Source organism: Mercenaria mercenaria, chromosome 11 (genome assembly GCF_021730395.1).
Source record: "Mercenaria mercenaria strain notata chromosome 11, MADL_Memer_1, whole genome shotgun sequence".
Classification (NCBI taxonomy): Eukaryota; Metazoa; Mollusca; class Bivalvia; order Venerida; family Veneridae; genus Mercenaria; species Mercenaria mercenaria.
In genome coordinates, this window is record NC_069371.1 from 27,746,873 (window position 1) to 27,764,539 (window position 17,667).

At 35.1% G+C, this 17,667-nt stretch overlaps 1 protein-coding gene across 1 annotated transcript; it reads left to right on the plus strand.

Annotated features, from left to right (window-relative positions):
- Nucleotides 1-7,655: 7,655 nt before the first annotated feature.
- LOC128547072 (sarcoplasmic calcium-binding protein-like) lies at nt 7,656-14,837 on the plus strand. The gene is made up of 3 exons (XM_053518791.1): nt 7,656-7,861; nt 13,322-13,451; nt 14,021-14,837. The coding sequence occupies exons 2-3, from the start codon at nt 13,351-13,353 to the stop codon at nt 14,466-14,468; spliced, it is 549 nt and encodes a 182-aa protein (XP_053374766.1). The 5' UTR covers nt 7,656-7,861; nt 13,322-13,350; the 3' UTR covers nt 14,469-14,837.
- The last annotated feature ends 2,830 nt before the right edge of the window (nt 14,838-17,667 follow it).

The following is a 17,667-nucleotide window of genomic DNA, read 5'->3' on the forward strand; positions in this document are numbered from 1 at the left end:
GATCTACTCTGGTCGCAAAGGCAGAATCAATTGTGTCCCGCATGGCAAGGGTTAAAACAAAGCTATAAATGTAAGGTAAAAATTGCGGTTTAGTATTTTCCATTTTGGTATGAAATTTATGGTTGTGTTTAAATTACGCATGGAGAGCATCCACATCCAATTCACATTTAAGGAGGTAGGTTACCTTGGTACAAGGGTAAATTCAAATTAGTTGAACCGCAGCATTTTTTTGTATTTCGTGTAATATGAAGTTTTAACTGCTACAATCTCAATTTCGTTTGTCTCTGTCCCTTCAAGTTCAATTTTTATCCAGGTTTGAAGAAACTGACCCTCCAAACGTATTTCATATTGAAAGAAGAAGGAAAATACGGAAATTTAACACTTTTCAGAGTATTTTAGTTTCATTGATATCCGTAGAAGTCTGCATAATTGATAATTTTACTAGTATGCACGTTAGCTTTCTAATATAAGCTTAAAATGTATATGTCGCGGGGCTCGTGTTTCCATGGTAACGCATTTTCTCTCATTTTTAAACAACTATGTATAAAAATAGGGGTTTTCGACGGCTTCAGTGCCATTCTGTTAATGACCATCATGGAATATTTGGGTAATATTATTAGCAAAATACCATGCACTTTACATGGTACCCTATTTTTCTTAAAGTTTAAAGTAACCATGGCAACAGAGATGTTTAAAGTAGCTTTTATCATGCTTTTTGTCGCAATTTCTTATAAAAAAATATTGAATAAGATTATCTTTTTAGTTAATGTGGCTTTAAAACATATTATTTCTAAAGTAAGTTACATTTTCGTGTTATTTGCATTTATTCAAACACATTTCACAGGTAAGAATACTTACAACAGTACCCCTCGTATGGTATTTTTCATGGAAAAATCGTTCAACTTGCTGCTACTATTCTCATGGATATTGTTGAAATGAAAATAAAAAGCCGAAGCTGTGTTTCTTAAATAGATCAGTGTCAACGCTTTTGAATTTTACATTTAGATACATAGGTCACGGGCTTCGTTTCCATGGTAACATAAATTCAATTTAAGAAACCACTATTTTCTACTGAAATTTGAACAATTTTAGATCTTAGTTTTAGTATATAAGTAACAAATTATCAACGGACCCTGAAAAAAAGATATTACAAATCAAACTGCTAAATTTTTTATTTGAAAATAGCCGTAAAAAGTAACCTTTCACCCAACTATATTCCAAATAACATTGGTTACCATCATCCATTTTCTTACATTCCGCATTACATTTCAATATAACTACATAAAAGAAGCAAAATATTGATTATTATTCTGAGCAAAAGACTCATAAAAAATATTTTAGCAAACAATGGTTATTTGAAAATAGTTAAAATAAAGGAAATGCACAGAATTACGAACTTTCAAGATAAAAGCTATTAATTTTGCGCGGTAACTGACACGTAACGTCATGACGTCAATGACGTCATTTAAAGGCAACATTGTTTTGAAGCGTTTCTGCGGCAATTTATTCATTATTTCTACATTATTAAACCATAAAGCATCAGCTCGAAGACAGGTTCATGATTTGTTTTCAGAAAAATGAATATACAAACACATTTAGTTTGTCGTAAACGTCGTCGTAAATCGTCACGTTAGCTTCCGGTTGGACATGCGCACTTATAAATATGAAGGTAACCTACCTCCTTAAAATGCCCAGATATTTCATATCTAAATGTTAACTTCTAAACCGCGATTTATTTCTGATATTAACCGAAGGGCGCCACGTTCAGTACAGCGAAAAACGTACAAAATGAGGTAGAATATAAAAGCTAAGAGTTAACCCGTTTGTTGTTGTAAAATCTGTCGTAAACATATGAGCCGCGCCATGGGAAAACCAACATAGTGGGTATGCGATCAGCAAGGATCCAGACCAGCCTGCGCATCCGCGCAGTCTGGTCAGGATCCATGCTGTTCGCTTTCAAAGCCTATTACAATTAGAGAAACCGTTAGCGAACAGCATGGATCCTGACCAGACTGCGCGGATGCGCAGGCTGGTCTGGATCCTTGCTGGTCGCATACCCACTATGTTGGTTTTCTCATGGCACGGCTCAATTATAGATCTACCGCTCGAAAAAAGATACGAACGCATTCATCTGAAAAACCGTCATAAACTTCTCTCTAAAATATTAAATCATTTCATTTCATTTCATTTATTGGCAAATCGGCATTACAAATACCTTTGACCATTTACAATATCTATTACAAATACGGTCAAGACTATAAGGATCTTACATGCCTGCCTGTGTAAGACGGGGTTTTCCCTACCCGAGGGACAGTGTGGAATGGAAAACCGAGCGTTAGCGAGGTTTTTTATCTATGCTGTCCCAAGGGTAGGGAAAACAGCTGTCTTACACAGGCAGACATGTTAGATCATTGTTCTTGCCTATCATGTTAAAAATAGATCGTGGAGACAAATAGGTTTGGGTATTTCCTGACATTATTTATAAAGTTTATGACGTCACAATGGTACCCAGTACTATGTGACGTCACCTTAGTGCACGCTACTTTAGACAAGGTTTGTCCCTAGGGAAAGACAGGAATATCTATCCCCGGCGCGTGCTCGGATAAGTGTATACTTTCCCCGCTAGGTAGGCAAGAAATACTGATATGTAATATAGAATCAATTTTTTGCATACAAATAAAGCGGAACATATCATCCATAACAAAACATAGTACCCTAAATTAAGAGGCGGTTAGAATTAACTTCAAGGGTTTGTTTCCGTAATTTAAAAGCTTCTCTTACATATTTAGCTGCATTTTTAATCAATCTTTTCTAAGTAATAGAGGACATAATATTTATGAATTCAGGCTGTTTTTACAAAATATATCTGTCTAATGTTTGAATACTTGCTAGAACAAAGTAGAAATGATATTAGGCCAACAAACTGACTTGAGCACATTTTACAGACACGATGTTGTCTATCAATACCAGTGTAACGTCCAACTTCAATCTCCAGGCTATGCGATGCTGTTCTAAAACTGGTGTATTGTTTTCTCAGTAAATTGCTTTCTAATATATCCAAATATTTCTCATAACAGAATTCTAATTTAAATTTTCTATAGTATTCCAATTTTGATACATTTTGAATCGACGCTTTCCAGTTTTGTATATACTCATCGCGTAACCGCTGTTTAAACATACAATAGTTACAATTAGAATCAAAACACTAAACCCTAAACTGTCTAACAAAGCTTTAGGTTTATATCTTGGCTTTTCATTATTTTTATCCAATATTTTAAGGCTTTCTCTTTCGTGATAACAGACAATGGAAAACGACCAAGTTCTCCAAAATCAGCCAAGTTCGGAATTTGATTACACACACCCAAGACATATTTACAAAATATTAAATGTAACTTATCGATTGCAAAATAATAGTATCTGGCATTTTCCTTTTTCCAGCAAATGAACCAGTTCGCTTCAAACATGCTGCCCTGTACGAGGTTTCCTTTTTGAATCTATATTCGGCGATACCTGAGGCGAAAATTCTGATCCAACACAAAGGTCTGCATTTGGAGTAAGCGCTGCAGCCCATTCTTTGATATCTCCGACGTTGTCAACTTCAAAAAGTAATCCAATACTTTTTTCTGTACTTTTGGAGCTTTTTATTCTAATTCTTCCTAGATCTTCGTCCACCAGTATCTGACACTTTCTCAAACTAATAAAGCCGTACATGCACATGTAATTTTTGTCAGTGTAAATTTGAGCGTGATGTTCGTATGCGTTTCTGAACACTTTCATGTGCATCTTGTATTTCCTAACACAGTTCATGTGTTCTGTAATTACATGTATAACTCCAGATTTAATATCAATCGGCGGGTTTCCTTTACAGTCATCATGACAAGTAGTTTCGGGTAAATCGTCCATTCCGAAATTCTGCAAATCCATCCAAAGTTTGTTTCTTGACTGGCATTTGCAGTAACAATTACAAGCTTGTGTAACTGAGAATGTATGAATACATTTAAGCGTTACGTTTCCAAGGAAATGTTAATAACATATGACTTATGGCCTTTATAAATGTCAACTGTGAGTCATCTCAACATAGGGATACAATAATGTTTTCTTCTGTGATATTTATTTATCATTGTCTATATTATCTATTGTCTTTCAAAGATGTTATACATTTCCCTCATTTAGCTGGGGGTGTATCCCGTGCAATATCTGACTACTTTTCTAACTCCACACTTCTGTCTTTTGTTGTTGTTTATTTCTGTCAAATGTTGATATATTTCAATGGAAGTTGGACAAACTATCAGTTGATCCAATTACAACTGGACGTAACTTCATAAATATGTCTTGTTCAATATGCCATGCTGTGTGATATTTTATGTTTATGTCAGATGCCCATAAGAGACTTGACTTTCAATAAACTTTCATAGTAAAGTTACAGTATTAGGTGACCCTAAGATATAGTTCAATTTGGTGCTGGCAACTATGTAAAAAGTAGTGTCATCAGCAGTCAACTGCTACAATTGCCAGCAGTTACAGCAGTATGTAGACGATTGAGGACAAAATTAATCAATGACAATTATAATGATAATCTTGGTTATTTAATATAGTATAAATATAAGAAACTTTTATCTATAGGACCTCAACTATGGAGATGGATCAGAAGTAGTTTTATATAAATGCCTCCCCTGGTATCTTGTCATAGGGAAATTCCGATAAGTTTACTGGCATAGAATAATTTTCAAATTGTGACCGAGTACTTAATTTATATATAAGTCGCAGATGAATTTTACATGCATTAATATTCAAGTAGTTATTTCTAATGATAATTGAATTAAGGTAAAAAATATATGAGGCGATGGCCGTGATGTCCGTGCATTTCTGTCCAACCATCGAGTTGGTGGGCGTCAAACTCGGCCCATCGAGTTGGCGGGCGTCAAACTCGGCCCTAAACGGATATTTTGCGAGTTTTCGTTGCGATGTCCAACCCCGTAACTGTAGAAAAGACTGGGGTACTATCGGGTGGGTGTTATATAGAGGATGGACGCCCACCACGCCCAGGTGGTTATTTTATACACAAGTCTGTGGATATGTAAATCATTTCTAAAACAAAATACATTTTCTGCATGGCGGATCAAGTAGTGGGTGGACGTATGAATAACACTGCAATTTTCAGCTTAACAAGTCATGTTTTCTCAAAACTTCAGTGTAGTAATAACCTCTGTCACTATACTCGCGCACACATTAGTTACAAAAACTTTGCACTTTGAAGAAAAACTGTACTGGTTGTACCTGTCAGTTTTTCAGAGTTTCAGCGGTACATGCAGTTAGGGGACCTTCCACGGAAAAGTATGAACACTTTTATACAAATTCCTTGATTTTTAGCTAATAATGACCGTTTTATATGAAATATATTGAGCTGATAAGAATATTTCTTTTTCTGATTAAAGAACGGAACAAAACATCCCAGCAATTGGCGAACGCGGTTCAATGCATCCTCAAGTCTTCATGAACGATGTCAATTACAGCAGAAGTAAGGATACGAGCCGATTTTTTGACACGTGAAAAATGACCAAAACTTAGGATTCAAACAGTTTTGATCGTTTTCTGTCGGCACATTATGCGTTAATTGCTCATCTCATACAGTTTCCGATGAGGAGCTAAGTTAATTAATATGAGCCGAGCAATGGGAAAACCAACATAGTGGCTTTGCGACCAGCATTGATCCAGACCAGCTGCGCATCCCAGCTGTTCGCTTTCAAGGCCTATTGCTATTAGAGAAACTGTTAGCGAACAGCATGGATCCTGACCAGACTGCGCGGATGCGCAGGCTGGTCTGGATCCATGCTTGTCGCAAAACCACTATGTTGGTTTTCTCATGGCACTGCTCATATGTCCCAGCTGTTACAGTAATACAACTTTTCTACCAGCTTCGAACCGTTTGTGGCTGTCACATTCCAATTTATGGCTGTACTACTTTAAACTTTGTTTTTAATATTTAACTCCTTTAACTGCTGACTGTCAACCTCCAACTAGTTTAACCTCCCTCTGGTTTAGGGATAATGTTTTTTGTTTGGTTTAACGTCACATCGGTCACAGGTCATATGGCGACTTCTCAGCTATTTGTTTATGGTGGAGAAAGACCCCAGGTGCCCCTTCGTGCATTATTTCATCACGAGCGGGCACCTGGGGAGAACCACCGACCTTCCGCAAACCAGCTGGATGGCTTCCTCACATGAAGAATTCAACGCCCCGAGCGAGGCTCGAACCCACGTCGGTGAAGGGCAAGTAATTCGAAGTCATCGACCTTATCCGCTCGGCCACGGAGATCCCGGATAATGTTATGTATACACTGTGCCAAAGGTGCAGTGTCAACCAAAAGAACATTCATCTTTCAGCTTTTATTAATGCCGAGTTTCATTGTCAACCAAAAGAATAAGAGCTGAATGTCAAGCTAGCTGAGCACAGTTCAGTTTTATAATTTTCTTTGTATTTTTTGGTGTCGGAATATATATTTGATTTTCTTTGTTGTTTGGAGGTGAAATATTATATCAATATTCAATTCTATGATATTCGTTGGAATATTATATCTGTATTTAATTCTATGATTTTCGTTATAGTTGCGGGGATTAAACCCGATGTATGTTTTCGTTGGGTAGTTGAATATATAACCTAAGTTACATTCTATGAATTTCATTGCAGTTGTTTAGAATATCATATCTGTATTCAATTCTATGATTTTCGTTATAATTGCGGGGATTAAACCCGATGTATGTTTTCGTTGGGTAGTTGAATATAATTATAACCCAAGTTACATTCTTTGAATTTCATTGCAGTTGTTTAGAATATTATATCTATTCTACAATTAAATGACTTTTCTTTGTAGTTGTTTAGTATATTGTGTAGGCAATATCATTTTATTATCTTATTATTTGTTTTCTACAATTAAATCTATTACTTTACATTCTTCAAGCCGAATCATGGGACACTTCCTCACTTGCATCATTTATATGTTGAAGCACTTCAGGGGAACCGCCCACTGGCAAAGTAGCGTCATCTGCAAATGATGCTTTTATGGTCTCAGTGTTGTTATATTTTCTGGTCCTTTGCCATCATGGAACCCATTTAATATCTATGTAAAAGAGTTCCGCTTCAACCGGTGCTGGGGGTGGGGGGGGGGGAGGGGGCGGGGGGAGGGATATTTCACTTAACATTACCTTTCACGAACAGATATTAATCAAACCGAGTCAGCTATTATTTTGCTTGGTTGTATTCTATGATTTCAAAGGATCTTCATGTAGATTTTATTCACTATCAAGACTGCAATCTTTAAGTGCCGTCTGGCGGCTGTAAAAAGTCCTTAGGGATCATGGAGTCCATTCAGAGTTCTGCTTAAGCCGTTGCTAGGGAGCATTTACATTATCTCTCATGAACAGACTCAATCAAACCGAGTCTACTATTATTTTCATAATTTTGCTTGGTTACATTCTATGCTTTAGAAGGGTCTTCATACAGATATTCGCCTTTGATTGCTAGATTTTCTCTAAATATAATAGTTTGATAGCTACAATAAATACATGTGAAGATCGAGGATTAATGTTATCATATATTGATAAAACTCATTATATAAACGATAATTTATCTGTGAATTTTCTGTACTGTATTATTATTGTTTTATTATTGCGAGGCCAGTTAACTAATGTTTAAAATAATCATACAAGTATATTTAGATTATCATACATTTAGCTATCACATGAAACAATATGTGGAGATAAAAATATTTTGTCGCGTGTTATCACCTTCGGTCATTTAATGGCACGTTTTTTATCAGAAAAGCAACAGACAGAAAGCGAATAAATCATCTTGGATAATAAAGGTAACTGAATTTATTGTTTTATTTAGATAGAAATATGACTCTGTAATGATCGATATTTTGTTACTTTAAGTCTATATACTGGGTCACGACCAGATGGTTAAGGTCGCTTAAATTAAGTCATGCACTTGTTCACCAACGCTGTTGGTTCGAAACCCCACTGGTGCCGTAAAATTCACAGACACTTTGGGTCGGGACCCCACGGCCTACCCGCCCCTGCCAACCGTGAGCTAATGTTGTTAGCGTTTTAACACATACCGAGCATAATTGGCGATCATAAAACGGGTTTTGTTCATCTATGCTCAGTACGTGTTATAATGCTTAAAATATTGGCTAACAGTTGGCAGGGGCGGAGGAGGGTAGGAAGGTCCTGGCCCCAAGTGGCTGTGCTAGAACTCCTCAAACATGTACGGAAGCCGCCTTTGTGGAAATTCGTTGACTCTAACTAGGTATCGCTTGTACAAGAAATAAGCCAACAGTCCGTAGTGTTTTCTCCACCATTAAGGACGCTCGCTACAGTTTCGTATATTTTTCCTCAATAATAGATTTTGATGAAATGTTTTGTATTAAAAGATCATGTTATGATATATTGAAAAATGAAATAAAAATACTAGGTCACCAGCTTTGTTTCAATTTAATTTGCCCCTAGATATGGTGCTATTTTAAACATTTTTCAAAATTTCTGTAATCCTAAAATATATTCCAGTAAAGTACAATAATCAGCACAAATTTGATTATCTAAGCATTTTTATAACGGAAAACAATATATCTATATGAAACATGCTCAAAGAAATCAAAAGAAAATGATTTTGTGAAGAAAGGAATACTTGTTCAGCAGTCCCAAGGGCTATTTTTGCATTTTTTTGTCAGTTTTAAGTTGGTACTTCTGCTATTTTATCGAGTTCCACATAATAGAATTTAATCAAACTCTGCACATACATTTGTTTATGTCTACCTAATCTAAAACAAAAAGAAAATTGATAGGTCACCGTATTAGATTTCGCTTAAATCAAATTACAACGAGTGGGGTGTGGCGGGCATTTATACAACGCAGGTTGGTACGAAATACTCTTTCAGTGTTTGAGCAAATGACTAAGAAATATATATATAAAATTATCAAACGGCAGATTTCTTAATAAGCGGATTTTAAGGTGTTTCTTAAGCATTTTGAGGGTATAGAACGATGAAAGTTTCCGCCTTTTTTTTAACAAAGCCTATAGTTTACGAATGTACGATACGGGTACGGTACAGGATTAGAAACAGCTGTGACTCAATGCAGAGTTGGAGCGCCGGTATAAATAACAGACTCTAGTATATGTCGGATTGAAGCAATTTGAACTAAAAGTACTTTAAATGTATATATTTTGTAACCATGGTGATACTTACCCTAACCTTTAGTCAGTATATTATACATATTGTACATTAAATGCATGCGAACATACAATAATTTACGAATTTTTGCCGTACGCGACATTAGATAATCACTTCCGGGCATGCGCAGAAAACCGCTCCAACGCTGTAGTGAGCTCCTAACTAAACTAAAGGAACCAGCGTGGGAGCCATCTGGTCTAGGTCGCAATAGCCTAAATAGTTTTCCTTATATATTCTATATAAAACTGACCTTTTTCAAAGAGCTACCAAACATAGCTAGACCCATTTCAGAGAACAAATCCTTACGTCATTTTAAAGAGTTATGATAAAACTGATATAAAATGAAGAGAAAAGTAGGGGTCATGTATCTTCTAAGAGAGATTTCTCTGGTCACATTTACTTACTGTAAACTGACATCAAAATCACACTGCTGTGACCTGGAAGTACTACTCATACTAAAATTTAGCTTGACTTCACCAAATACAACCTGCTCTCCCATTTTTCCTACCAAAATGTCAACAATACATCCACAATGAAATTTAAACAAAAACTAGCCTCAATTTAGACCTCTGTTGCCATGCCAAGTGAAAAATTAGTGTTCAAATACCTTGCAGCCATTACGCGACTAGACCAGATGGCTCCCACGCTGGTTCCTTTAGTTTAGTTAGGCCTATAAGAAAAACTGTTTTTCTGTAATAGTCTCAATTTCATTTGTATAGTACCAGTAACACATCTGCATGAAAAATACCAAGTTTCAGCTTCATTTAATCAGTTTTCCAGGTTTTATGGCATTTTCAGTAACGCGGGTCCCTGCGCCAATTTTCCTTCGAAACTGATGTTGCGACATAATTTTTAACCAGTTCTTCTAGCCAGAGCTGGTTTTTGCCCTATTTCATAAATTTTCACCATAATTTGCAAGCAAATTACACATTAACACTTTGAAATATATCAAATGTCCCTCTGAAAGGTATATATGGGCATAATTTAGAGTGCAAATTTGCATTTTTTTAAAAGAAATACCCCAAAACAGTGAAATGTGATTTTTTGGGTTTTTTATCAATTTTTGCAGCAAAATTTCCATGAAATGCTCATTTTTAACCAAAATCTGACCAAACTAGTTCATTTATATCAATATCTGGACAAATCTTAATTTTTGCCCACATTTTCTTATAAGAAAAACTGTTTTTCTGTAATACTCTCAATTTCATTTGTATAGTACCAGTAACACATCTGCATGAAAAATACCAAGTTTCAGCTTCATTAAATCAGTTTTCCAGGTTTTATGGCATTTTCAGTAACGCGGGTCCCTGCGCCAATTTTCCTTCAAAACTGATGTCGCGACATAATTTTTAACCAGTTCTTCTAGCCAGAGCTGGTTTTTGCCCTATTTCATAAATTTTCACCATAATTTGCAAGCAAATTACACATTAACACTTTGAAATATATCAAATGTCCCCTCTGAAAGGTATATATGGGCATAATTTAGAGTGCAAATTTGCATTTTTTTAAAAAAAATACCCCCAAAACAGTGAAAATGTGATTTTTTGGGTTTTTATCAATTTTTGCAGCAAAATTTCAATGAAATGCTCATTTTTTACCAAAATCTGACCAAACTAGTTCATTTATATCAATATCTGGACAAATCTTAATTTTTGCCCACATTTTCTTATAAGAAAAACTGTTTTTCTGTAATAGTCTCAATTTCATTTGTATAGTACCAGTAACACATCTGCATGAAAATACCAAGTTTCAGCTTGATTAAATCAGTTTTCCAGGTTTTATGGCATTTTCAGTAACGCGGGTCCCTGCGCCAATTTTCCTTCAAAACTGATGTCGCGACATAATTTTTAACCAGTTCTTCTAGCCAGAGCTGGTTTTTGCCCTATTTCATAAATTTTCACCATAATTTGCAAGCAAATTACACATTAACACTTTGAAATATATCAAATGTCCCCTCTGAAAGGTATATATGGGCATAATTTAGAGTGCAAATTTGCATTTTTTTAAAAGAAATACCCCCAAAACAGTGAAAATGTGATTTTTTGGGTTTTTATCAATTTTTGCAGCAAAATTTCAATGAAATGCTCATTTTTAACCAAAATCTGACCAGACTAGTTCATTTATATCAATATCTGGACAAATCTCAATTTTTGCCCACATTTTCTTAAACTGTTTTTCTGTAATAGTCTCAATTTCATTTGTATAGTACCAGTAACACATCTGTATGAAAAATTCCAAGTTTCAGCTTGATTAAATCAGTTTTCCAGGTTTTATGGCATTTTCAGTAACTAGACCAGATGGCTCCCACGCTGGTTCCTTTAGTTTAGTTAGGCCTCTAGTCGCGTAATGGCTGCCAGGTATTTGAACACTAATTTTTCACTTGGCATGGCAACAGAAGTCTAAATTGAGGCTAGTTTTTGTTTAAATTTCATTGTGGATGTATTTGTGACATTTTGGTAGGAAAAATGGAAGAGCAGGTTGTATTTGGTGAAGTCAAGCTCAGTTATAGTATGAGTAGTACTTCCAGGTCACAGCAGTGTGATTTTGATGTCAGTTTACAGTAAGTAAATGTGACCAGAGAAATCTCGCTTAGAAGATACATGACCCCTACTTTTCTCTTCATTTTATATCAGTTTTATCATAACTCTTTAAAATGAGGTAAGGATTTGTTCTCTGAAATGGGTCTAGCTATGTTTGGTAGCTCTTTGAAAAAGGTCAGTTTTATATAGAATATATAGGGAAAACTATTTAGGCTATTGTGACCTATAAGAAAATGTGGGCAAAAATTGAGATTTGTCCAGATAATGATATAAATGAACTAGTTTGGTCAGATTTTGGTAAAAAATGGGCATTTCATTGAAATTTTGCTGCAAAAATTGATAAAAACACCAAAAAATCACATTTTCACTGTTTTGGGGGTATTTTTTAAAAAAAATGCAAATTTGCACTCTAAATTATGCCCATCTATACCTTTCAGAGGGGACATTTGGTATATTTCAAAGTGTTAATGGGTAATTTGCTTGCAAATTATGGTGAAAATTTATGAAATAGGGCAAAAACCAGCTCTGGCTAGAAGAACTGGTTAAAAATTATGTCGCGACATCAGTTTCGAAGGAAAATTTGCGCAGGGACCAACGTTACTGAAAATGCCATAAAACCTGGAAAACTGATTTAATGAAGCTGAAACTTGGTATTTTTCATACAGATGTGTTACTGGTACTATACAAATGAAATTGAGACTATTACAGAAAAACAGTTTAAGAAAATGTGGGCAAAAATTGAGATTTGTCCAGATATTGATATAAATGAACTAGTTTGGTCAGATTTTGGTAAAAAATGGGCATTTCATTGAAATTTTGCTGCAAAAATTGATAAAAACCCCAAAAAATCACATTTTTACTGTTTTGGGGGTATTTTTTTTTTAAAAAAATGCAAATTTGCACTCTAAATTATGCCCATCTATACCTTTCAGAGGGGACATTTGATATATTTCAAAGTGTTAATGGGTAATTTGCTTGCAAATTATGGTGAAAATTTATGAAATAGGGCAAAATCCAGCTCTGGCTAGAAGAACTGGTTAAAAATTATGTCGCGACATCAGTTTTGAAGGAAAATTGGCGCAGGGACCCGCGTTACTGAAAATGCCATAAAACCTGGAAAACTGATTTAATCAAGCTGAAACTTGGTATTTTTCATGCAGATGTGTTACTGGTACTATACAAATGAAATTGAGACTATTACAGATAAACAGTTTTTCTTATATATCTAAAACGCAACCAATATGGCACGGTGTTGGGGTAAATATCGACCCGTCCGGAAAAACTGTAGCGAGTGCCTTTAAGGTATAAAGCCGACAACTGGCATATTATATGTAATACATAGTGGTGGGACGAAAAAAAAAACAAATATAAACCATTTAGGCATACTTCTTAAATTAATAGAAACACGTGTATTGTGCGTTCGAAGTGGCACAAACATCTTTGTATCCAACTTTTCTGAACTATATACGTATAGTTATGGCTGACGGTTTTACGACAATTCAATAATTTATGTAACTGTGTAAGGTAATTCAGTTTTTTAATGTCTTTTTAGGTGTTACGTTGTAAAGATTTCAAGTCACTATGGCAAACGACTACCTGAAGTACAAATGGAGATTATGGTTTCAAGCAATTGATGTTAGGCACGATGGTAAAATACACATGGAAGACAAATTAGAAGAAGGGTAAAAGTATCAATAAATCTTATATCAAATAAAAAATTTAAAAGAAGATACTTTGGAAGGGTAAAACTACCAAGCCGAAAGAATGCATTTTTGGTAAGACTGAATCTTTTCATGAGAGGCAATGCAAAATTCAAATGATCTTACATCCCTCTTGCGCCAGAGCGGGGCTCTATATAAAAACAAAATTGACTTCAATTCGCGACTATAAAGTCGGCGTTTCGTTCATTTTTAATGTCTACCTTTAAGACATGTTAGTTTATACTATTTTGGTTTAGCTCGGTTGTGATGAAAGCTTCAAGCTTATTGTAACCACTCTCGTGTCCGCTTCCTGGAAAAACCGAAAAACCAGTAATGGTGTCACATGAGAAGTCATGGTCGTGACCCAGGTGGGGCTCGAACCCATGACCCCTGAACTGAGCGGTCGACACCTTATCCACTAGACCACCGCATGTTAAGGCATTTTGATAAGACCTTGTAGGCATATGGTATTTTCTGGTTGAAAGTTTCTATTTGAATGTGTATTTGGAAAAGAAGATGTAAATTTTAACACATTGTTCTTTGTATTTCAGAGAGAGATTTGTTGAATGTAATCAACTCGATAATAGACAGAAGAAGAAGCTACAGGACAACTTAAACAAAATATACAACGAGTACGTCTTCCGGGGAAAACGTAGTGCAATAACCGAACAGCAGTTTGTTGATATGCACAACAAAGATTTTAAGACAGACAAAAAGGCATTTGCAGAAAAAATGCGGAAGTGTGGTGATGTAATATACGCTATATATGATATAAATGGAAAAGGATTCCTAACCGAGGAAGAATTTGTGCATGTAGCGACATCTGGGAGTTATGAATACATTGATCAAGTGAAAGCGGTATTCCAAAGTAAGAAAACGGTTGGTGGAAAAGTTTCTGTTAAAGTACTGACTGAAGCATGGGTTCATTTTACTACTTGTGAGGATAGTTCTAAACTTGATATTATAAAACTAGGTCTCGAATCATCTCTGTCTGAGTGAGATAGATATATAACAGAGGACAAAACCAGTTTTGTTTTAATTTACTTCTTATATAAAAATCAACTCTCTCTCTGGAAATAGCTATATTTATAAATTCCCCTTTATTTACAGTTTGAGAATTAACACATTTACGTGGACAATGCTCACTTTCTTTCAGATGTGTATCTTTGTACACTTGTCATTATAATATTTTCAAAAGCCTCCCCGAAAGACAATGGACGTGCTGTCAATGAGTATTCTTTAATTCCAGCGCATTTCGATGTGCCGGTATTACAGTAGATGGAGTTACCCGTATTGGCTGGGATAAGGATTCATCTTTTGTGCATTTATCTAAACTTGGGTTAAATATATTACAATGAACTTATTTTGGTACATTATTTACTTGTGCAGCTTCAAGAGATCCAAATTATTTAATACCAGCTTTATATTTCAAAATGGAACCTTTCTAATAAATGACCCCCATAAACAGTATGTGTAAAGGCCGTCACCAGAAACAGTGTACTCATAGTTCATATGGTTAGGGAACATTACAATGAACAAGTATGTCCAAAATTTAAAGTTGTCATAAAAAGCAGTATGTTCTTGTCGTGGAAATGAATATATTTACTGGTATTTGTAATATTTATGTCAAGTAAGGTTAATCATAGGCAGTAGAAGCCACCATGCAGTCTCACCGCCCTCTGCATCTGACCGAAAAGCGAACAGTGCAGACCATGATCAGGCTGATCTTGGTCTGCACTGGTCGCAAAGGCAGAATCACTTGCCGCCAGCAGGCCAATGGCTAAACTATACAGTGTATTATGATAAAACAGTAGAAATATGTATACGTATATAATAAAAGGGTCATTAGAGCAGCACAATGATCTACAATGTTGCAATTTTGGCAGACTGGATCACACTCGTTGCAAGTACCCAGTAGCAAAATTCTCTCGAGCCGAATACAACATTGTAGATCAAGGTTTTGTTATAATAGCCTTATTATATTTTTGATAATGCAATTATCCCTAGCCTCTCTTCTGTGCAAAATCCAGACAGATTTTATCATTTCTTTTCAATCGCCAATAAACTTGTACATTTTTTACGATATTGTGTTGAGGTAATTGTAATATGTTTTACATTTTTCTGCAGAATGTACATTTTGCACGAGAATTTAAACGCTCAGAAAAAAATACTAACTTCTTGAAAAATTTAAATAGATTCGAGCTATGTACGTCCATGTCTGTATGTACGCTTTACGTCTGAAACGATTATATGTTTATCTTACATGTTATTGTGTACATCATTTACTAACAATTTTACATAATAACGAACAACCCTATAGAACAACCTTATAATAAGGAAAAGTCTATTTTTAAAATGCAGTCATGGCTCAGTACAGCTTGACTAGCCATAGCTAACCGTTTACGTGTATTTTTTCTTCAACAAATTAGAACACAAAAATCTATGGTCCGATACCCGTCCAATGTTCCCGGGTTTGACTTGTCACCTTCAAGTTACAACTAGGCTTTACGACCAGGCTTTGACGTCCTGTGGGCAGCTTGCAACGTAGTTAGCATTCTTAGTGGTCGTCTCTACATGACTCTTCCTGGACAGGTCGTCTAATATGGTTACACCAAGATACTTTCAAGTTTCTTTTCAAGTACTTGTTTCAAGTACTGACCATGGATCTTTTATGTATGTTGTATCTGGTTACTCCTGTGTTCAGTGTGGGGGAACATGTGACATGGAATGATGCGCAACACATATAAAATGGCGACCACAGAGCCAAATTTCATGGAAAATGCGAGGTTAGTGACATTTGTTCTTATCCAAATTTTATCAGACATAGCGCAGGCTAAGCAGCACAAATATCCCTTTCCGATAGTATATCCCCCAACTTCATAGCTTTGCTAGTTTCTTAGATTACCTCAAGGTGTCGAACGAGTCGAGAATTTTTCCGAAATAAAATGTTACGTTGCTTTACACGTACAGTTAATAATCTATCAAAAATAAAGATTCAAAGAGGGAATTTTTCAAGCCTTTGCCGATGTATGTTCACTTTATGCAAAAACACATGTCGATTATCAATATTTTGACGTTATGTCCTCAAATATGGAAGATATGCATGGAAATGATAAAATGGTGCCTCACACGTACATATTTTCTGATTAAAGAAGATGCTTAACACGATTTTTTTCAAGAATTCAATTTATATGAATTTGTATTCATTTGCTGCTTGTATGTTTTATAGGAACGTTGCCCAAAGCGTACAAACTGTCTGAACACACAGGACGCCACATGTTATTTGTGTAGGAGTAGTTCTAGTTCAAAATCAAGCAACACATGTCGAAACCATGTAAGCTGAAAGTTATACCTGTTCAGTTGGATACTCATGGACAAGTTTCAATACTTACCGGTATTATAACACTAATGTATACAACTATATCAATTATGAGAACTATTATCATTTATACTGTTATAATCATCATCTTCCACTTGTTCTTTTACATAATCATCAGAATAATAAAGATAATAATCTACATGAAAACCAGTCAAAAGGTGTTATTTCTCGTTTACATTTCTTATAACTCTTGTTTTCATTTAGGACACACACATTTAATTCTGAAGGATGTTAGATACTGCACGGTCAAAGAAGTAAAGAAGATTCAAGCTTCAATAGGAAATATGTCCAAAAAGAGACTTTATGTGAAAGGCTGAAAAAGGCAGAAAAAAGAAAACAAAATGTTACTAACACGAAGCAAGGGACTAATAATTTGCAGTCTTCTGTTTTAGAAACGACAATTTGATTCATTACTAACTTGCAATATCTTACTTTTAGTGTGTATCGGTCTCACTTTATCTAACAGTAAAGATATCATTTATCTCCTTCTCAACCGAATTAGATTTATGTTCATATAACGAAATAGAACATAAGACATGTCACTTCCAATACTTAATTAAATACGTGAAGATATGTGTTATTGTTTTGTAAAATACTCTGAATAACAATAAAATCGAAAGTAAATTGTTGTGTAAGTTTTATTTCAAAAGAGCATGAATAAAATTGTATCTGTATGAAAAGCAGTGACTTAAAAAATGATATCATATCCTAAAATGTAAAATTAAAACTGTACTGTCGCAAACAGTTTTATTTGCAGACAATTGTATACATTTACAACACAAAAATAATGAAAATCATGAGAGAAAAAAGTGTTTATAA

Coding starts and splice junctions, on each gene's coding strand:
- LOC128547072 (XM_053518791.1), top strand. CDS start 13,351: ATGGCAAACGACTACCTGAAGTACAAATGGAGATTATGGTTTCAAGCA. Junction 13,452..14,020: donor GAAGACAAATTAGAAGAAGG/GTAAAAGTATCA, acceptor TTTGTATTTCAG/AGAGAGATTTGTTGAATGTA.